Raw genomic sequence first — 23,858 nt, 5'->3', positions numbered from 1 at the left:
CATTCTGTGTTCTACAAGCAATCAGGGGCTGGTATTATTCTATTAGTTGTGTATGTGGATGATATTATGATTACCGGTAGTGATACTATGGGAATTTTATCTCTCAAATCTTTCATTCTCACTCAGTTTCATATAAAAGATTTAGGGATGCTAAAATATTTCTTAGGTGTTGAAATATGAGAAGTAAAAATGGTATATTTCTATCTCAAAAGAAATATGTTCTCGACTTATTAACTGAGACGAAAAAGTTAGGGGCAAAACCTTTTAGTACTCCAATAACTCAGAACGTGGATCCTACAGCAGATGGAGAATTATTTGAACATCTAGAGAGATATCGAAGGTTGGTTGAAAAGTTGAATTATCTTACCTTGACTCGTCCAGATATTGCATATTCAGTTAGTGTTGTTAGTCAGTATATGTCATCTCCAACGGTTCATCATCGGGCAATATTAGAGCAAATTTTATGTTATTTGAAAGGCGCACCCGGACAAGGTATTGTATATAAAAATCATGGGCACACTCATATTGAATGTTTTTCAGATGCAGATTGGGCAGTTTTAAAATGGATAGGAGATCTACTTCATGTTATTGTATCTTTATTGGTGGAAATTTGGTATCATGGAAGAGTAAAAAGTAAAATGTTATTTCGCAATCCAATGCAAAATTAGAATACAGGGCTATGACATAGTCTATATGAGAAATAATGTAGATATATCAACTGTTGACTGAAGTAGGACTCAAAATTTCAATACCAGCAAGATTATAGTGTGATAATCAAGTTGCTATTCATATTGCATCAAATCCCATGTTCCATGAGCGGACTAAGTACATTGAAATTGATTGTCATTTTATTCGTGAGAAAATTCAACAAGGCTTGATCACTACAGAATATGTAAAAATTGGAGAATAATTAACGGACATCTTCACAAAACCTTTAAATGAGATCCGAGTTGATTATCTTTGTAATAAATTGGGCATGATTAATATTTATGCTCCAACTTGAGGGAGAGTATTAGTTATAAATATTTGTTATTTTTTATAGACTTTTCATAAAATATGCCCTAAACTCTAACTATAAATAGGACCTTATATCTTATAATTGGAATAAGAATTATTAAATTATTTTGATAACATATCATAATATCTACTCCTTCTATTATTTTACTAATAATTATTCTTATATTTTAAATTTAAGATAATCAATATTTCTATACTGTCTGTTCTTATCCAACTCAGATGCACAAAACTCTTAAATATTTAACGGTACATTTAAATTCTTACTAAGACATTACAATCGAATTCTATAGCATTTTCCTTACCATTAGCATAATAATTTAATAAATTCATACATATTGACTAACAACATGATACAACCCTTCTTTATCTGAGTTGTAGACAAAGCCATGATATAATTTATTCGTCGTGGACAGACTTAAATTAACATTAAGGTTTTAGTTAAAACTTAATTTGAATCGTGTACGTGTGTCTGCATGTGACCTCCTAAAATGATTAAGCTAATAACTTGTTTGCAACTGGTTGAAATTTTAATCAAAATTTGATCAATGCCATAAAAAACCACCACTTATTAAAATAACCAATGGGTCGTTAAAAATATTATTGTTGAGTCATGTCACTTAAAAATAACAGACACTAAATATTAGTCAAAACACAATTCCATATTATTTCCTCATGTTTAATAAGTAATTTAGAGTAGCATTTAGTGTTTCTAATATCTATTATGATCGAGAGTTACTTGAACCTTCATAAAACCACAACAATAGCAAACCCAGCAAAACAGGAATTCATTTTCGCCTAATTCACTTCTCTGAATCAATGTTTTTCTTATACAATCATATGATACAATATCCAGACCAGAAGAAAGGATATATAACAATGACAAGATGAAAGTTACCATTGTACAATTTCAGAACTGATTTGCAAACTCCAGCACAGAGTTAACAGACATCAGTGGAATCCCTATGCTGTACATGACAGTCTTTGTTCCTCAGCTATTGTATAAGGCCAAAACACATGTAATCTGGGAAAAGAGATGTCAAGGCATTGGTAAATATAAAATATCTACCAGGAGAAACAATCATCGAAAAGATATCTAATTAAAAAGACTTAAAGAGGACAAAGATACTACACAAGTTACAAAGATTATGGTTGCAGAACTACAGATGCTCAATCTCAGCCTCTGATGCTAAGCTAGTCGCAGACCATTCAGTTAAAATCTGCTATACACCTTATTACCAACCAATTAACTGAAGTAGATCTTTTTTGTTAGTCCATTCAAGGTCCGACTAGTGTTGCATGTGTCCAGTTGTATCTGCTGTACCTTTGTTAATATCAAAGGTAAGCTTGTGGGATAAATTCTGATGATGCTGACCAGGAATAGTAGCATGCTGTGATGAGAAAAGACCAACAGAATTATTGAACTAGCACTAACTTTTCCAATTTAAACTAGTAACATTGGATGATCGCGGTACCATTGGATGATCAAGGTGAATTGGAGGCACATTCAAGTTGGAAATGTTGCGATGCTGAATCACCCAGTTCATATAGTTGTTGGACTGCCCTTGCATAACCTGCATTGGTATGCCAATTGAACCCCTACGACACCAAGTTATATTTGCACTATTTGCTCCTTGGGATGCCATTTGATGGTCAAACAATCCTTGAGATGGAGTAAAAGGTTCCTACATGACATTAAGAGCAATAGAATCAGAGCACAATTTACGATGAAAAAGTCATTTCCACCTGTTAGGAAGAAAACCAATCAGAAATTAGCATTACAGAAAAACCTGAGCAGGCATAATAGTCTCTTGAGGAAATGGTGAACCCGATGGCTGCAAGGGCATTGTGTTGCCAAAGGATGTGGTACTGTCCTGATGGTAAGAAGGAACATGCGATGTCTCATTTATCATTAAATGATCTGATGTTTGCCCTATGCCACAAAACAAAATGTATAAACAAAATAGTCTGGAGTGACACAAATTACAATAGTGATTAACATACTTGCTTTATCTTTGGTGTGTAATGTCTGGTAGACACTTCCTGTATTAACTGAATCTGAATGGGATTGATGCTTCTTATATTTTGTATCTTGTCCATCTTTTGCACGTTTTTTTCTGCCACGGATTTTCTTACCTCCAAAGGCATCTTGCTGAATATTCTCAATTATTGTCGCATTGTCCTCTGTTTGTCTGTTTAGCAGAGCCATATGCAGAACATGTTCAACTTCAGTGGTCAACTTGTCAAGCTCTTGGTCAAAAATTTGTAAAGCATCCTCAGAAAATGCACTTTTTACTGCAATAGTAATGGCCTTGTGACAAACCCGGGTGTACTGCATTGTCAGAAGATCTTGACTATCACTTTTTGTCAAAAGTTGATGTTTTTCAGACAAAATCTCAACATTTGCATATTTGCTCCACCTTTTCAGTATATACTGGGAAGGCAGGTGAAGGATGTTGTTGATGTTGAAAACCTTTAGCGCATGCATGCACAGGATGCCCATGCATTCAAATTTCCTACAGCTGCATGATACTGTGAGATCAGACGGTTTAAGTTCAACAATGCCAAAAGAATGTTTCCCAGGAAGGGTAACTTTGAAGGTATAGGCAATCCCATCCATTCCAATTGGTTCACAAAGACATGAAAGCTGGCTCTTGAATTCCTCTTCAAATTCATTATACATAAGCCTTGTATATGATTCTGCTGCTTCATTTAGCATGGGCATGTCAACCAGCAAGACTGGTTTAGTTTGCCTTGATTTATAGTCTTCATACAGTTCCTTTTCACGAAATTTATACAGTGACTTGTGATACTGCTCTAAGAATTTTGGAAGAGGCAATTTCCTGTTAAAGTGATTTTTAAAGTGCTTCTTCATGTTGTCGCTCCATTGCATTGTCATCATGAAAGCAGAAAATGAGTTCTTATTATAAACTAATGCCCATCTTTCTCGAGCTGCATACAAATCTTCTAACCAGGTGTTACCTGCCAGATCATATTTGTGAATTAACCTAACCCATTTAGAACAAAAAACATCTTCGGAACCCTCCTCATGTATGCAATCTTTAAAATCCTGTTGAAAGTTCGTGTCATTGTTGCTGACATGAGACACATGTACGGTGGAGTTCTGAAGTATATGCCATAAACAAAGACGATGACATGTCTCAGGTAAAGTCATACTTATTGCTCTGGACAGTGCTGGACAGTCATCTGTAAAAATAGTTGGAGGTTGTAGCCCTGACATTGCTACCATTAATGTTCTGAATAACCAAACAAAAGATTCTGTTGTCTCATCCAACAAAACAGCAGCTCCAAACAAAACAGTTTGCTTATGATGATTTATACCAATGAATGGTGCAAAAGGCATCTCATTCTTATTTGCACGATAAGTTGTATCAAATAAGATAACATCACCAAAATAGGTGTAATCAATTATTGATCGTGAATCTGCCCAAAAGAAATTGGTAACTTGCTCCTTGTCATCAATTTGTATGGCATAGAAAAATGAGGGATCCTCTAGCTTCTTGGCTTTTAAAGATTCTAAAAGAAATTGAGCATCGCCCCTCTCAAGTTCTCTGATCCTGTTAGTATGCAAATAGCTACTTTGATCCTTCAAAACAAACCCGATCGATTCAGCATCATGATCATCTTCAATAAGAAATTCAAGAGTCTGTGCAGGCTTTTCTAGCTGCTCGCCAGTTTCATCATCTTGAGCTGCCAGCAATCTCCTATGAGACCTCAACAAGTGTGTTTTGTGTGGGCGTACAAGAGGATGGTTATGCTCATAAATGATTTTACTCACAACCCATATACCGTCACGACTCACCTTGAATTCTATGCGGGCCATACAATTAGTTCTCACTACTTCACGTGGCTTTTTTGTAATATGTGTAGAATGTTTCTGACGTGCACCTTCATTGCTACACAAGAACACTCTATTTCGTACTGTCCCATCTTTCCTTCGCCCAAGATGACCCTTCCTAACACTGAATCCTTTCCTTTGGGCATAAATGTTGTAGAAATGGTAAGCTTGATCTTCAGAATGAAATACCATGCCAACCTCTGGCTCCATTAGTGAATTTATGTTAGTCCTTGGAATAAATGATGTGTCCCCAATGTTGTTATGTCTTTTGTTATGACCAGCTTGGCCATCCTTTGTAGTTTGAGACTCCTTCCCCACAACATCCTCTCCAGAAGCACATTCTTCTTGCATTTTATCTATCCTCCCTTCATCTTTGTCTTTCTCACTTATAGCTGCTTCGATAGTCTCAACAGATTCACTATCTGAAGTTGAGTTAGATGCTTCCATCTTTGAGAAGGAAAACAGAAAATTAGTGGAAATTACGCAGTGGTTGAGGTAATAAGGGAGAATCAATACTGATATGCAACCAACTACATATAGAAGTGTAACGTGATTAAACTGGAAATAAATGAGTGAAAATTTCATGTGCAAAAAAATGAAAAAAAAAAGACAATACTCATACAAGCCAACCAAGAACCTCACAACTGTGTTATCCAAGATGACATGTGACCAGTAAAGATGCTCTGTACTGACTATAATAAGTTATTAACGGGTACAAATTCATACAACTCTCTTAGCCAAGGAGACAATTTGTACCAGAAGGTAAACTGGTTGTGCATCATTGAACTGACATGTTTAGTCATGACCCAAACATGAACCATAATATATATGGGTCAAAATCTATCACTTGAACAGATCATGGTTTTAAAGGGTTTGACTCAATATGACCATTTAATTAACGTGCTAGAAGGGTTGTGTTGAATCACAGGATCCTACATAACCCATTTGGCCCTTTAACTCAATTAGCACAGTACTAACGAACAATTAAATATGCAAACATACAACACTAATTGTGGGTCTACTTTTGAAACATGTAAACAATCCATTTATCTGATGGTCAAAAAAGGAACCAACCCCAGCCCTTGAACTGGGGATTGGATAATGTCAACTGAACTGGTTGTGCCAACTCTGATAGTCCTAACTAAGCCTTTGATGCTTCACTGGAGAAAAATGGCACCATGAGCATGCATTTTAACTAATTTGTATGATTAGGGATCTACAATGCACCCTTACCTCACCCCTCCTCTGCACACCATTGGCTCTCATCTCTAAAAATCACAATTTTTCTTAAACTCTGTTTTCTTTTAGCTCGTGCTCACATAGAGCATGCATAATAATATGCTTGGCGTATGGAGAAGGCACCAGTAGCAGTATATTCATCCACTTGTGTAGTTCTTGATAGTCAAAAAAGTCAACAGGCAAAATGAAGTGATTTCTTGATGCTGATATTGCCTAATTTACCAGGGACCAAAAGAAATCAAACATGCATTTATAGAGCAGCTGGAAAGTCACGAAGTAACAATATGCTGAATAGCAGTCCGCCAGTAGAGTTCTGTAGAGTACCAAAACCAATCTGTTTGAGGGCAATATGAGAGTTTTAAAAGTAATTGTTTTTGTTAGGACTCTTGTCCCCCTCTGCATTTAGGCAACAAAGGATTTGATGGTTTTGATAAAATTGATAAAGGGTTTAAATTAGACCTGTGGTTATCTACTTGTGTGATAAGTTGTACGGGGTCTACTAAATATATAGGTTGACTTAGAGAGGCCAAGGTTTATGAGGGCTTGATGGTTCAAAGTCCATAAGATTGGAGGATAGCGCATTCAAAGGATCGCGAGACGAGGAGCATTGGAGCTGGGCAAGTTGAGGAGGAGATCTATGTAAGCAAAGGCACAAAGGATAACTTAGAAGAAGCCACAACTCAAAGCATCCGAGGGATGCAACTTGACAGTAGATCTCAACACTTGAAAATACTCCAAGTGAGATGAGTGGAGTGACCCGTACATATGGGGGGGAGAGTAGACAAGCAACTTATACAGACTCCACCTTAGAACTAGTTGGTTGGAGTAATGATGTCGGTCGACTGATGGTGAGATTCAATTGACTAGTATTCACATACTCCAAATTTGACACTGCTTGGGGTATTATCGTTGTATCACGAGTGATGGATAAGGATCAATCAACTGTTGGCGATGGCCTTGACTAGATTGAGCACTGATCAGTCGATTGAGCACTAATCAGTCAACAAATAGTTCGGACAAGCAGACTGATGGTTCAAAGAAATCAATGTTTTAAATAGCGGTTGAAGCGGTCCGCTAACTTACCTTCTTCCATCTGGAACCACCACCGCTACCGCCGCTATCAACACCTCCGGACGCATCGCATTGGCCCGAAGACGAGTCTAGATGCGTCGCGCAAGCCCAGACACGTCACCCTAACTCGTCGCTCGAGCCTAGACACATCACTTGTGTCCAACGATGAGTCCAAACGCGTCATGCAAACATGGGTGTGTTGCTTGAGCTCGGCAACGGGTCCGGATGCATCGCCAGGCCTGGCGACGAGCCCAGAAGTATCGCCTAGGTCAAGCGAAGGGCCCTGATGCGTCGCTCGAGCTGAGTGACAAGCCCAGATGCATCACACGGATGCATCACCAGTGCAAGACGACGCATCCGGAAGTGTTGCGCGGTCTCGGCGACGTCCGAAGCTGAAACGGTAGTAAGGGATAAGAGTTTAAGTTTTTAACTTAGGGTTTAATCGAATGACTTTATATTAATAATTTTAATCAACTCCTAATTATGATTGAATTAATAATTTAAATAAACTTAATTAAAATCTAATAAAATTATCCTATTAATTTAATATTTAAATATATTTATTCTTTATCATTTTTAAATATTAGATTAAATTTTTTATTTTTAATTAATATATTTTATATTTAAAAAGTATCAAAATTATATCGGTACGACACGATATGGTAAATTTTAATATTAATATGGTGATGAATTTTTATTCATTATCTTGTTAGTTGTATTTATATATTTATTTGTATCTTAAATAAATTATATTGTATTGCATGATATTTATTTATGCATAAACATCATACAGAATGATGCCTATTTATAATATTATGTATAAAAAATAGTAAAAAAATTCAACCGCTTAGGCATAGCCTAAGTGGCCGAGGCGGTAGGTGATCCCTAACCGCCTCGCCACCGCCTACCACCATTTACAATACTGAGACGAATCAACTAATGTTATATCAATCAATTCAAATGGAGTCAAAGATGAAAAGATCAACGGCATGATGCAAATAAGATTTGAAGATCAGACAACTACAACTAATGTGCAACAAGTAGTCAAATAATCAGCCAACGAGAAGATTCAAGCTAAAGGCTATAAATAGGACTCGAGGGGCTACGAGAAGTATAAGCATTGATCTGAAAATCATGCCAATGCTCAGTCTTTTTTAAGCCTTCATTGTCCTTGATTCTATTTGTATTTTCCTATTTATTATAGGTTGATTGAAAAAGATTTTTCCACTTCTAGTGATTAACTAAAGAGGAGAAAAATAATGGACTTTGTGCATAGACCTTGAACATAGCAACCTAGGGATTGTAAACCAAGTAAATTGAAACTATTGAAAATCCCTCTGGTTTGTTTTCCTAATTGTATTCTTTATTTGCATTGTGTACTATTTTCTGTAGCACACTAACACTGCAAGTGAGTTTTGGTATTCACCCCCCTTTACCACATCAGCATCCCAATCCAATAGTTTTGACTCCCATGGTTTGGTGGTTATACGTTGTGCTTTAAAAGCTAAGACTGTAGTACCTAATACCGATATAATAGAAGCCATTATTAGCAAATAACAATCATAGGGCATCCAAAGCAAAAAAGATCATACTACCCTGGTAACCCATCCCAAACTGGTTTTTCAAATCCTTTAGTTCCCTTGGCAGGATATTAACTACTGACGTTGATCTCTACCTGTAGCATTTCTCTATATGAGAGAAAAAGAGAGATAAGGCAATTTCTTAATTATTTAATTAATTAATTGTCCATAAAGCACCTACTACCAATCCTAGGTGTCAATCAGTTAGTGATATATATGTTCTAGCTTCCTAAATGATAGTAGATACCATGTCAAGCAAAACGATCAAAATATGTCATTCTAAATCTAGATACTACTCTACATAGACAATGTTTTCTCTGTCATTGTGTCAATTATGTCAATGAGTATCATTTCATGCCAACACTCGGCATCCCTTGGCATGTTAAAACAAAGTAAAGATGAATTAGGAAAATGTTGTTCTTTTTAGTTTGTCTTCATACAAAATAATGTCAAAATAGTACCATTCTAATAGAAAATAAAATTTGAACATAAGTATATAATTGTCATTTATATCATGCATCAGAACGTCAGCACAATATTGAAATAGTATCATTCTGATCAAAGAAACTCTGGCACTATTCAAGATTTTAAACCTTGCTTGATGCCTACCTCTAGGTAGGAACAACAAACATTAACCTTTAAAGATGAGTGAGGTCTGAAGTCTTATTCCATGTTAAGTTTGGTCCCCAACTAGAAAGAGATTTTTATTGCCAGCAGAACCAACAAAAAATAAGATGGTGCCAGTTGTCATCTATCAATGGGAGGAAAAAAATTGTGTATATCCTTATAGCTGTGCCAAAAATTTACTAGTTTTCCATTAGTTTACAGCAAACTCTGCAACTAGTGCATCAGCTGGATCGAGGTAAAAGAGATCCACATTTTTAACAGGTGTGGATATATGATCATGAAATATTCTTGAGAAAGAAACAAACCATTCACAATCCTCTAGTATGAATGTGTAAGATCTAATAAAACGATTGTGATAATACAGAAAGATGGTGGACTTGTTGATGAGATAGGAAATGTACCATGACCTTCCAGATATGTTTCCAAACTAATTGGAGAACCATACCAACATAAGCGGAGAATAAAGATCTAATTCTATTTGTAATGAACATATATTTATATTTTTTATGTTTTTATGTACAACAACAACAAAGTCTTAAATTAAATATGTACAACAACTATATGAGATTTTTTATATAATGTTTGAAATTTGTATTTGATAAGAACTTTGATCATTAAATATGTAAAACATTATATTGTAGGCTTAAATTAAATTTTTAAATATTATAATTAAATTTATATAATTTTACAAGTATAAAATTTTTAAAAACATATGAAATTTGACTCAATTCAACTCAATTAAATTTGAAAATTTTGAATTCAAGTTTTTTTTAATAAATCAAATTGAATTTGAAGATTTTTTATACCTTTTAATTGACCTCTAAGTTAGATTTTTTTAAAAAAATAATAATAATAATAATCTAATCCATTTAGTTATGTATTGTAACCAACATATCTTTAATCATATTCCAATAAAACATATATAAATAGAATAAAATTCTTAATCTAATAAATTTTTATTTAATCAAAGTAATATATCATTCTTGACCTAGAACAAAAGCTAACAGAAAACAAACAAGGAGGAGAAGAACATAAAAACACTTCATCGTTGTTAAATACTAAATTTTATCCTATTTTTCCATTTTAATTATTTGTAAATTTATTTTAGATAACTAATTAATCTTCTCCCCTCCTCTCCATTTCTTTTTGTCGTCGTGTATCTCTTCTCATTCTCTCCTCTCTTCTCTTCTCTTCTCTCTTTCGTCGTTTGTCACCCTCTCTGTTTCATCATTCTTTCACGCCCCTCTTTGTTTCATTGTTCTGCCACACTCATCTTTGTGTTGTTGTTCTGCCACATGCCATCAGTGTCAAGTTTATCTCACATGTCAGTCAGCGAGCATAACACTAAATTTTACCCCAACTAACCAACACAACTCAGCACCAAAAACCATGAAGGTGGTGAGTTCTTTCAAATGAGTTTTTTTTTTTGAGTGAGTTTTAACTTTTTAAATATTTATACTCACCACTTCATCAATTTTGTCTAATGTGGCACCCATAATGGAAGCTCATTAGGGTAAGGTAGGGCATTAGCACAAAAGGTAGGGCTCCCTATTTATAACTATTATAAAATTTGCCTTGTAATTTATAGAAGTGTCCTAAACTTTCAAAATAAATATTTTAGAAAAAAAGAAAATGACTAGCAACCTTTTTTATCTTCCTACTCTCAAGAACCATGAAGCACTTCCTTTTCTCTACCCTCCAAGTCTAATTAAGACTGTTCGATATTTGGTTTGAATTAAAACAATGAACTGAACTAAATAAAAAAATGATTTGATTTTTTTAACAAAATCGATTTTGATTTAATGCCTAACCCAGAAAAAAAAGTCTAATTTTGCCACTTACTTTGACTTGTGAGTTTAGATAGAAATTGAGACAATAGTATACTAGTTTAACCGTGGATGAGATAACTATGGAATGGAATCTTAAATCTTGGAACATGTATAAGCCAAGGTTCAAAATTTTGAGTCATGTTGGAGTTTTGATCTTTAATTGGAATGATACCATTTCAGTATCGTGTTGACGCTCTGATGCATAATATCGATGGTGAATTGGAGATTGAAAGAGGAAAGAGATGAAGAAGACATTGTGTGTGTTGGGTAGTATCAAATTTAATAATTTATCGAAATAATTTCATACGGTGCGATATAAAATTTTAAATCATGTGTACAACCCCATCCAAGCTACATTTTAGAACGCAAAGAAATAATTTAGACCGCAGAGACTTTCTTGTGTCCACAATTATTCTAGCAAAATCCTATTTCTGCGCAATTCCTTTTTTGATGCAAACCAAAAAACTTGCTCTAAAGTTAATTATATTTGTCAATTGCCAACAAAAATCAACCATTAGAAATGGAAAGAAATAACCTTTGAGTCAAATCTCCTATCACAACTTTGAATGCAAGAGCATAAACAAGGCATCCCACAAAGTGAATCGGCTATATGGATCCTCCTACGTTATTAGACTCGATTCCCTACCATGTCCTCATCAATATTTAAATAAATTTTATCTTATTTTATTGTTGCTAACTAAATCTTCTTTGGTCTCTCTCAATTAATGTGTACTTGTCGTGATCGCACATCGCCTTACTGGGCATTTATTAGTTACCTAAGTATAATTCATACTATTGTAAACACATCTCTCAAAATTTTTCCTTAATATGTGCAATCCAATTTTTTCTATAATATTCTCATTTCTTATCTAGACAATCCTTGTATGTCTGCATATCCACTTTAACATTCTCATCATTGTGACTCTCATCTTCTACTCGTGTGTCCATTTTATAGTCCAACATTTAACTTCATATACATAGCAAATCTAACCATCATTTTGTAAAACCTCCCTTTAAATTTTAGAAATACCTTATGATCACAAAAAACACTAATGCTCTCCTTCATTTCAACTATCTAGCTTGCATCCTATGCAAAACATTTCTATCAATCCCTTCATACTTTTGCAAAAATAATCCTAAATATTTAAAACATTCAATTACTCGTTAGCTCCTCTCTTAATAATTGTTTTGCTATGTCTAGTACTACTAAACTCAAATTACATAGTTGTCTTTACTATATTAAGCCAAAAACCTTTAACTTCCAATATCTCCCATAAAAATTTCAACTTAGCATTTATTCTTTCACATGTCTCATCAATCAAAACAATATCAGTTGTAAACAACATACACTATAATAATATATCTTTCATGTGTTCAATGAGCTCATCCATAATTAGTGTAAAAAAATACGAATATAGAGTTGATCCTTAATGTAATCCTATTTTTATAGAAAATATTTTGGTTAATCCAACTAGATTTAATTGTATTATTACATTCTCATACATATCCTTAATTGTTTTAATATATGTTATACTATCACTTTTCTTTTTTAAAGTTCTCGATATAATTTTTCTTAGGACACTGTTATAATTTTTTTCTAGGTCGATAAATACCATGTGTACTTCTTTTCCTTATACTTTTCAAAAGAGGTACAGCTTCGATCGTAGACTTTTCAAGCATGAATCCATTAATTCTTAGTCACCTTTGTCTTCTTAATCTTTTTTCTCTCATTCTTTCCCAAAGTTTCATGATATGACTCATTAGTTTAATACCCCTATAATTCGCATAATTTTGTATATCTTCTTTATTTTTATATACGAGACTAAATAACTTAATCATATAGTCCAACCATTCTTTAATTTTTCATTCCATTTAATATTTGTTCTACTTTTGAAATTTGAATTCTTCAATAAAAGTTTAAATTTTTATTTTCGCTAAGTTAAGTTGGTAACTCAAACCTTCATTAAAAAATTAATAAAAATACCTCTTTCATTACTCATTTCCTCATCCTTCACTAGTACCCTATTGATTCATTTTTAATGCATTTTATTTAAGTAAGATCGGTTATTTTCCTCTATGGCTTTAGCTAATCTATAGTTGTCTCTTTCTCTTCTTTTGTATCAAGTTGTCAATACAAGCGTTCGAAAACTTCATTCTTTGCATAGGTTGTTCCTTTTAACTTCAATTTCTCTTATACTTCCTCATCTCACCACCAAGATTCTTTATTTGGTGGTGCTAGTGCTCTTGACAATTTGATGTTATTTTATCTCATGTCGTATTCAAGTTGCAATGTATTTCTTTTAATACTTGTGATTCTGCCCTCTCATTAAATATACTTTATTTCCCACTTCTTTAATTTCCACCACTTCATCTTAGGAGTCATGCATATTTTCCTTCGATTAATATTATGTTTAAGGCACGTATCTAATATCATTAACCAATGTAGTTAATATTTCTCCAAGGATGATCTTACAAACTTTATAAATTTTTCCATCTCTCTTCCGGGCCATAAGTTAATTTGTGACTTATTATTACTACTTTTGAGTGTAATCAAGTATTCTTCTCTATTTCAAAAACATATTAGCTATTATAAGTTTATGTGTTATAGCAAAATCCAATATAATTTTTACTTCATTTCTTATTCCAAAACCATAGCCCCCATGTACTTTATTATATTTCTTACTCTACATGCTCATTTAAATCTCCTCCTATTAAAATAATCTCGTTTGTCAAAAACTTTTATACTATCTCATCTATATCTTCTCAAAACTTATATTTTTTATATTCATCTACTCCTACTTAAGATGCATATATGTTAGTTACACTAATAGTTTCTTTTGTTACTACTATCTTGAGAGGTATAATTATATCTCACTTCCAACTACTACTACTTCGTCCTTTAATAAACTATCTACAACAATACCTACTTCATTTCTCGTTTTACTCTTTCTTGTATGTCATAATTTAAAACATGTGTTCTTTTATCATCTATGTCTACTCTCCTACACATTTCATTTCTTATAAATACAAATTATTAATTCTTGTCCTAATCATCGTATCTACTATATCTATTGCTTTGCAAGTGAGCATTCCTATATTCGGTGTTCTAAATTTAAAATAATCAACATTCCGATAATGTCAGTCTTATCCAACTTATAATGTGAGAACTCTTGCATATTTAGTATTACACCCAAGGTCTTATCGATATATAATGGTCCTTACCAAGACGTTGCAATCGGACCTACAATGCATTCCTTGCAGGAAAAGACCTAATATTAGTGTAATAGTTTGATGGATCCATACAAAACATTTGTCTATGTTTTAACACTGAAATAGATGGAGACTAAATTCACAGGTCATAGACTAACAAAGCAACCACCAGACAATCAATTCTTATCATTCGGATTAAGCTAAGTATTGTCTTGAGTTTTAATATAAATGTATATATGTACAATTGATAAACTCTTGAGATTGCTGTGTATGATTGCTGATTTTGATTTATTTCTATGAATGGAAACTGAATCTGTACCCATCAAATGACTTGAAAAAATTATCTTATACATTACTAATCTATGCCCCATCTTGTATAATGCAATTTTGTATCATGTAGTCACAGTGACATCTGTATAGTTAAAATATAATCATGTTAAACTGAGATTTCAAATGTCACTTTTAAAAAAACTTATTAAACTTGTTGTCTCTTTCATCTATTTGAAGGGAGCTCAAAAGGAAGGATGAAATGAAGGACATTAAGCGTCTGCATTCTCAATGAACCACATAACTGTATAATAACACTAAAGAGGAATATCTGGACAGGCAAAGCTTCCAACATTCTTAACCTATATAGCTCACTGAAGGAATGAGATTTATGTGGTTAATCTCAAATAACTGGGACGAACACAGATTGCTGATGAAGCTTCCAACTTTCTTACATAATCATGATATTTACTTTTGCACATTGTTCTTGTTTTTATGCAGTCAATTGGCAATTGGCAATTGACAAGAGTATCAGCATCGTACCATAAAATGATTTAAAATTATTGCTGAACTTGGTAAGGAAAAAAGGGCATATCAAACAACCTAGGGGAATAAAGAAAACACGTGAAGGATCTGAACTAATAAATGTAATTTCTACACTAAGAAAGTTGAGATACTGAGTTTCTTAGCCACTAGTTGGCCAGTCTCCAACACCAATCAACTTGGCACCCAAACCCCAACCATATCTAAGGTTGAGTTCGCCTAAGTTAGCATCTGCCCATTTCCCTTGTATATACACTGACATCTCTCATAAAATTTTACCAAGCTTTGAGGTTTTCTCTTGTCAAGCTACTCATCCTTCAAATGCATCAAACCCTCAACTCTCTCCTCGTGACACCCTTCATGCCTTCGCTTACATAGTTCACCTCCTTGACTCAACAGTGTTGTGATGCTCCTTATCCTACGATCCCATAGATGTCTACATCATCCTTCTCCTAGGGGTGCAAATAAAACGAATCAGGTCGAATAGTATACAAATATTGATATTCAAGTTCGAACTCAAACAATGTGTGGTATTCAAATTCAATTCGAAGTTTAAAAATACAAATAATTTTGGCTCGAGCTCAATTCGACATAAAATTCGAGAGTTTAAGTTGTTCGAACCTTATTTCAGCAAAATCGAACTATAGCTTGGAATGGCTCAAATTCGAGTTTGGTTCAAGGGTCTATCATACACAATCTTACTTTGTTTTGTAAGAGGTTGTTTTCGAGACTCAAACTCGTAACCTCCAGGTTACACGGCAACAACTTTACCATTATACATAATATTAAAAAATTAATAAATATATAAAATAAATAAATAAAAGCTCACAAGCATCCTATGAACAATTGAACAAAATATTATGTATTTGAATTCAGTTCGAATTTGATAATTTCGAATACAAATCAAATATTCAAACTAACTCGAAAAGCTCATTAGCTCGCTCAATTAGTTTGCACCCCTACCTTCTCTGATCTCTAGTGACCTTAAGCAATCAACTTCCTTGGTCATTCCAAGTCGTGTATCTTTGGCAAGTCATCCACAACTTTGCACACATATATCAAGAATATCAATAACCCTACTTAAACTCTTTTCTGAACTCATCAAAACAATTATCTAGCATAATTGCAAAAAGGGATGAATGTTTAAACAATCTCCTTTTTTATTAACAATATGTTTAAGCAAGGCATAAAAATGCAACATATAAGTTAAATCATGATCAACTCTCCCTTCACCTAAGCTCCTCTTGAGATAGGAATTATTCAAAAATATGATATTGGAGAATAAAGGTTAACTTAACACCTTACGTCTCTCCACCTTTGTCATTCATCAAAAAATGTGCCAAACCAGGCTAAAAATATTCATTAGACATGTTAAAACTCCAATCTAACGTGAAACCATGAATGTGAACAATTTCAAACTTTGTCCAATGTAATCGACTAAAACCATTAACTAGTCGACTGGTGTTCAGAAGTTTGTTTTTGTGCTAGCCTCCTAAAATGCCTAAGAAATTATATAAGTTTCTCAAAATTTTAAAAATTTGTAGGACTTTCCTTTATACATGTTTATCAGTGAAAAATTATTTTCATAATAATGATTTTCATGATAATGTTGTAAGTTTGGTACAAACATGGAAATGCTCACAAAAACTCAATTTTGTATTTATTTCCCTTTTTTTTAAACTATATTTTGCAACAATAACCAAAAATTTTAAAATTAAAGAAACGGTTTTCATACAATAACACCAATCATGTTAAGTCAACCATATAATATTATGAGTTACTTCTAATATGGTTGACTATAAAAAGTCTTCTAATGACTAATAAAGGATTTTGGCAACTAAAACAAGTTAGGTTCAACTAGATTAGCTAAATACTTTCTAGGCACTCATTTCCTAGCAATGATATTAGTCTTAGTTTGTCCTCTAGCTATACGACAATAGTAAGATTTTTTTTTCTTTAATACCTTATAACCTAAACCATTTTTGCTAAAGTTTACCCTTTGACTCCCTATTATCATGGTCAAGGATTGTGAACTCTATAGTGAATTTTTTTCAAAACTACTATTAAGGTATCAATTTAACTTTTCAAATATTCATTTTTTTAGTTCTAGTTTTTCAATCCTAATATGATGCCTTGTATCACAAGGAATAATAAAATTAATCTTTTCTTCTAAAATAGGAATTTTCTATCGACATTTTATTTTTCTTTTCACATTTATCAAATAATCTATGTATAAAATTACCAAATCTACCAATTCAACATCATATCAAGTAGAATTTACCTCACGGTGTCCACTGAGGCACAACCATTTACTCCTTGATGTGATGTCTCTTTTCCTGAGGAAGATACTCCTTGCTTATTATATAAGTGACCCTTGCTTTGCCTTCGGATGAAGAAGAGTCTTCATAGATTGTCAATAGTGCAAAAAGGTGTCCTATGGTTGGCTTCGTTCAATGAAGAGCTAGGATATCCCACGTGGCCTTCATGTTCATGTACGGAAAGGGTTGGCTTCCTTCGAATGCAACAAGGCTCTAATGTCACTTGTTAGTGTGTGTTCGATTGATGGCCAATGTGGTAGAGAAGGAAAGGGTGAATACCACTTTCCTATGAGTTGGTGTTCTAAAAGAATAATGCAGCAGAAATAAAAATACAAAATGAACCAAACTAGATGACGCAATTGTTTAACTTGGCTCATTCGTCCCCCAACGACCCCTACTCCACGACTATAATCTGTAGGTGGATTACTCCCAAGAACACCTCTATACTTTCTCCTTCTCAGCAACACTGAAGGTTGAAAACCTTTTACAATTCTTGCGCAAAGGACTTACAAAAATAGAGAAGAGAGGAATACAATAAAAGTTAATTCAGGGACAAAGTTTGGATGTTAATAGCACTTAATTATTGTTAGTTTTTGCAACCCTTAAGTTCCTTTTATAGCCTTTTTCTCTAATCAATTATTGGTTAGCATCAATTGATTAATCCATCGTATCGTTATCTGAATCTTGTCAGTGGACCTTCAATACTCTGTTTGAATCTTGTCATTGGACCCAAGGATTGAAATATCATGCTGAGCCGATCGAAATGAACGAAATATTTCGTTCCGCCTACCAACCAGCACGACATGACACTAAGCCCAACCGCAGCCACGGAGGCATCGCACGACCCCAGCTATTACGCCATCGGGGTCGTGCGACCCCGATGACCATGCCTAAGTGGTCGCGCGACCCCCACAGTCGCATCGGAGCACGCAACCCCCACGGTCGCGCCAGAGCGTGAGACCTTGCAACCACGTCGAAGAGGTCGCGCAACCCCGCGGCCAAGTCAGAGGGGTCGGATGACCCCGCGGCCAGGTCAAATGGGTCACATGAACCCGCGGCCAGGTTGGAGGGGTCGCATGACCCCGGCAAGTGCGCCGAAGGGGTCACACAACCTCGCAATAGTGCCAAGGTCGCGCACTGTCGAGAAAACAGAGTTTTTTTAAATTAAAATTGAACTTTAATTAACTCAATTAACTCCTAACTAAGATAGAGATAATTCAAAGAGACTTAATTAAACCCTAATAAAATTATCTAATTAATTATATATTTTATTTATTTTGATTTTAAGAATATATAATAATTTTTTATTTATTTATCTCTTAATTATGTTATTATTTTTTAATGAATCCAATCAACCCCTAACTTAAATAAATAATCAAACATATTTCCTAAAATTATAATCAAATTATCCCATTAAAATATATAAAAATTTATTAAAAATTCTAATAAAATTTTATATATTCCTAAAACCCTCTGCGAGACCCACGGTGCTGTGACAGCCTCCATGGGTTATTTTATAGTTTCGGCCTCCATGGGTTATGGCCGAAACTATATCAACACGATACGATACCGAAATTATATTGTTCTTGTCCGGGATCGAAACCTCAATACGGATCGAGATTTTAAACCTTGATTGGACCTTTAATACTATGTTTGAATCGATCATTGTAGTATTTGTCAACTAATCCAAATCCCATTGCATTAGTCCACTATTTGAAAGATTAGTCAGTCGACTGAGTTTCTCGTCGATTGACGAGATCAAAGCCACATACCCCAAAATAGATTCAACTTGGGGTTTTGGTTTATCAGTTAACTAATTGGTTCATCAATGGACTCATTCACTAGTTGACCAATCAAACAACAACACCCTAAGACACTTGGGATATTGAGTTTCTCAACCACTACTCAATTGGTAAAACTACAACACACTAAAACATTTGGGATATTGAGTTTCTCAACCACCAATAGAATGGTCTCCAATACTAGTTGAATACCACATTTAAGGTCGAGTCCACTTATGTTGACATCTACTCATATTCCTTGTATGCAAGTCACTCCACTCATATTCCTCATGGAGTCTTACCAAGCTTTAAGGTCTGCTCTTGCCAAGTTACTTGTCCTTTAAATGCGTTGGGCCCTCGACTCGCTCTTCATGTTATCCTTCACGCTTTCACTTACATAGTTCACCTCCTTAACTCAGTCATGTTGTGATGCTCCTCATCCTGTGGTCTTTGAATGCCCACACCATCCTTATCCGATCTCTACAGATCTTGAGCCATCAACCAACTTGTTCATGCCAAGTTAACCTTTATCTTTAGCAAGTCTGCACAATTTTACACACATAGCAAATTTAGTAACAAACCTAACTTAAACTCTTTGCCCGCCTAAGAATTCTTGAGCATAATTGCAAAAAGGGATGAATGTTCTAACAATTACCCACACCAAGACCAGATTTAGCTTGCAATGGATTGGACTATACGGATAAGTGATTTTCCATGTAAATCTTCTAAATAAGCCCTAGGATTTTCAAGATTAGTTTCCTCTAACTCTAGTGGAGTCTTGGACTTTCGAGATCAACTTCATCTAACTCTAGTGGAGCAAATGTGTTTGCTTCATAGGCCTAACAATATAAGCTGAGGTTATGAGGGTAATGAAGCATGCAATTATAATTTTTGAAGACCTAAAATACTTTCAAAGAATGAAGAGTCAATGCATCAATCCAACTCTTTCTCAAAATGGGAAGTTGGGTGTCACATCTCATGAGAATTGAAAGGAGTTATTCGTCTGCTTTAGGTTTGGCACCTACTATTGACCCCTAAAAAGAAAAGACTCTAGTAGTCTTTGAGATCGCCTCCATGCAGTGACTCCATTGTAGAGCTAATAGAAGCATAACCTATCTTTACTTGAGGACACACTCACTCTATAGGACTCGAATTCAATCACTTCAATCGATTCAACGCATGTGAACAACAAACTCAATGGTGAACAATTCAACATGCCATGTCAATTGATTCTTCTTATGAATTCCCGACTCTACTAACGCTACGATCTTGTCAAGGTGAATGGATGATGTACACTTACTATTTTCCCTATGAACAAGCGATGTTGAATCAATTGCATTGGGTTCAAAGTAGTTCTAGAGAAAGGCAAAATGGATGATGGAGCGTTTATCCCCTTCAACATAGAAGGGCCTTGGCTGAAAACATTTTATAGCTTTGAATTGGATAGAACTTCTTTTTAAAAAATAATATGATCCTTTCAGGCAGACCTATTGTAATTATCATTGATTTTCAATGACAATTCAATGGAATGAATTAAAAATAGTGAAAAATAATGAATTATTTTTTAATTTAATAAAATAAATTTTCATTTAAGTAACAGATCCTATAGAACTCTAGACATCACATTGCTTTGTCCCCGGGGCAATGGTGCAACGGTAGGACATCCGGGTTGTGACCCAGGGACCCGCGGTTCGATCCCCAGCTACGGCGTATTTGCAGGAATTTTCCTCCAAATGGGGAACGCAATCAAAGGATGTTGGGCATCTAGATTGGCTGCCGTATGCGCTTCCCGATTTACCCTGGTGGTCGGTGGGAAACTTCCGTGGGACCGGGCCGACCACCCCCAGGGATTGAGTCTATGAGACTAACTGGGATTTATCATTCTTTTTTTAGATATCACAATGCTTAAATCAAAGTTGAGAGAAAATACAAAGGAGGAGGAGAGAAGAAGTTTAACACGATCGTATCGATCTCTAATTTTCCCATCACTCACTCGCACTAGCTTTTTCTATAAAAAGAGAACACAAAACAAAATCTTCATTGATGTTAGATACCAAGTTTTACCGTATTTGAATTTTTTACATTTTAAATTATTTTTTAAATTTTTTGGATGACTAATTAAGTTAAATCAAACTAAACTTTTGAGTTTGGGAGTAATGGAAGTTGATTTAGGGTAGGTGTAACTCATTGAATAGATATGGTTATTAAAATCAATTGGGGTGTGGGCTTCATTTGGATTTATTTTGGCCAATTTAATCAACCAATTTTAAATTTATATAAAGGATAGTTCAATTTAGTTGTATTTAATTAGGTTAGTGTCATTTTTAAAAGGTTAAGAATAATATTTAACTCTCCCTCTCCTTGAATCCTCTCGCATGTCACAGCCTATCATTGATCACCCACCTCCCATCCATTAGGTACTCCTCTCCTTCTCCCCTCACCTACCTTCTCTCCCTTAGACTCTCTTCTCTCCCTCCCTATTCGACCATGCATTGTCGTGCCAAATTCATCTTGTGCTCCAGTTTTCCACTGTCTACAATTTGAGCATGATGACTTTCATTCAAGTTAACCCAACTTCTATAGGAAGGATTTAACTCCTCACTGTGTTACTCTAAGTTTCCTTCATCTAAAAATAATCAACCATGTAACAACCCACCAAAAGCTCTAGCCATCCAGCCAACAACGATGAAGAAAAGGGGATTCTTGATGACACAGCAGTTTCTATTACAATTCAATGCATGATGATTTCTCTTTATTAAACAACAAAATCATGATGTCATTCGGAACAACTCCAAGGAATTTTATAAAAGCATGTCCTTCGTTATATAATATATCAATTGTCACAACCACTTACCAAGGTCAATTTCTTTAGAATAAGGGAAACTATGATGAATCATCTATCTTAGTAAAGGAGCTCTACTAGAGGTTACAATATGAGCAACAAGTGTACACATAATAACCAAGGATATCAAATGGCTCATGTGAACATCAAAAACTGATATGAATATGCTAATAATCTTATGGAGAGTTAAAGATAGCATGGGATGTCCAATAACTTCATAGAATTCAAAAAATCATGTGAAGAATCTAAAAATTGCAATGGAACTCTACAGTTGTAAGGGCATTCAAATGATGTATCAAGTTTCCAAGTCTTCAAGAATTTTCAAGGTCTACCAAGGAAATATTACTTCTACATTTTATTATCTTTTTTATGTGCATAATTGTATTGCTCTTCCTTCACCACATAAGTTAGCAGAAGCTTGCAAAGGCCGACAGTCAGCAATAAATAATAACTAACTTAAGGTTCAATTAAAATGTACCAGTTCAATGAACGAGCTCAAGGTTGTATCTGGAATCAAAGGAATACTTACATCAACTGAGAATTCAAACGATAACGTTACATCAAGTCGCTGACTAACGGAAGCCCGTACCACAGAAACCTGACGCCTGAAGGTAGATTCTCTCCCTTCTGGCGCTTTTGCTGAGGACGGATCACAGCCTCCCAGTTAGCGAGATACTATCCACTAACGCCGGCCAGGTTGAAGTAGAGCCGAAGAATAGGGCCATAGGGGTGATTGGGGAGGACTTTTAGTCGGTTGCTTGCCAATAAGTTGTTGATAGGTTCTTGTCGTCAGCGGCTCTGACGGGCAGATGACACTGCCCTCGACTAAACTGATCGGAGAAAGACGAAACAGAAGGTGAAGGCTTTTCTTCTCGGCGACAATCGTCAGAGGCCTAAAGAGCGAGGGCTTGAGATCTCGGCTCGAAGGCAGTAGGAGAAGAATAGAAAGATGACCAGCTGCTTGCGCCGTGCGGTCGGAGGCCTGAGGGCATGAGACGGTCGGCAGAGAGGCGACGGCGGGTAGTGTGAGGAGATCTAGCGCGTTGAGGAGTTCGGCGTCGGGTTAGGTGGACGATACCGCCGGAGTAGTAAGCGACGGGTATTCCTGAAGGAGAGAGCGGAAGTTAGGGTTGCGGGTTACTGATTCCTTTTTCCTGGACACGGAAAGATTCAATGGAAGAATTAAAATTATACATTATTTAGGCAATTGCCTTACAACTTCAGAGTCCATGCCCTTTTTGTTTTTGTTTTTGTTTTCGTTTTCATTTTTATTTTTATTTTCGTTTTCGTTTTCGTTTTCAGTTTTTTTCGTTTTTGTTTTCGAAGCTCTTGCTTCATTTAGACATATAAAAAAATAATTAAAATTTAATTGATTATCAAAATAAAATTGGATATAGATAGATAGATTAATCATGCATAAAACAATATTTTAAGTTAAATATTAGAGTTTAGTTATACTTTAATATTGTATTTTTCTTTATAATTGATATGTGATTTTACAGGGTGCATTTAATATTATAATCATTTGACTCTTCATTAAAATTTACACATTATTATTCAAAATAATAGACGAGCAGATTCTAAATTCGTCCGCATATTGATTTTAGCTCCCTTTTTATCCATGTAAAATTGGGTGGAATGATACGTGGGGATACGTATAAGATATGGAATTATTTCT

At 34.7% G+C, this 23,858-nt stretch overlaps 1 protein-coding gene across 1 annotated transcript; it reads right to left on the bottom strand.

Annotated features, from left to right (window-relative positions):
• Positions 1 to 1,805: 1,805 nt before the first annotated feature.
• Positions 1,806 to 23,331, bottom strand: LOC141845618 (protein FAR1-RELATED SEQUENCE 5-like). Its single transcript, XM_074733680.1, has 5 exons — positions 22,710 to 23,331; positions 3,019 to 5,320; positions 2,805 to 2,947; positions 2,490 to 2,699; positions 1,806 to 2,405 (listed from the first exon to the last, which is right to left on the bottom strand). The coding sequence occupies exons 2-5, from the start codon at positions 5,318 to 5,320 to the stop codon at positions 2,304 to 2,306; spliced, it is 2,757 nt and encodes a 918-aa protein (XP_074589781.1). The 5' UTR covers positions 22,710 to 23,331; the 3' UTR covers positions 1,806 to 2,303.
• Positions 23,332 to 23,858: the final 527 nt, after the last annotated feature.

Source organism: Curcuma longa, chromosome 14 (genome assembly GCF_044706935.1).
Source record: "Curcuma longa cultivar G26 ecotype Majalengka, Jawa Barat chromosome 14, ITB_CL_G26_1.1, whole genome shotgun sequence".
Lineage (NCBI taxonomy): Eukaryota > Viridiplantae > Streptophyta > Magnoliopsida > Zingiberales > Zingiberaceae > Curcuma > Curcuma longa.
The sequence above is the reverse complement of the archived record's forward strand: the minus strand, read 5'-3'. Positions and strand labels throughout refer to the sequence as shown.

Excerpts from the sequence above, each read along its gene's own strand:
- LOC141845618 (XM_074733680.1), bottom strand. The coding sequence starts at position 5,320 with ATGGAAGCATCTAACTCAACTTCAGATAGTGAATCTGTTGAGACTATC. Across the intron at positions 2,700-2,804 it reads AGACTATTATGCCTGCTCAG|GAACCTTTTACTCCATCTCA; the intron begins GTTTTTCTGTAA and ends AATGTCATGTAG. Across the intron at positions 2,406-2,489 it reads TTCACCTTGATCATCCAATG|CATGCTACTATTCCTGGTCA; the intron begins GTACCGCGATCA and ends TTCTCATCACAG.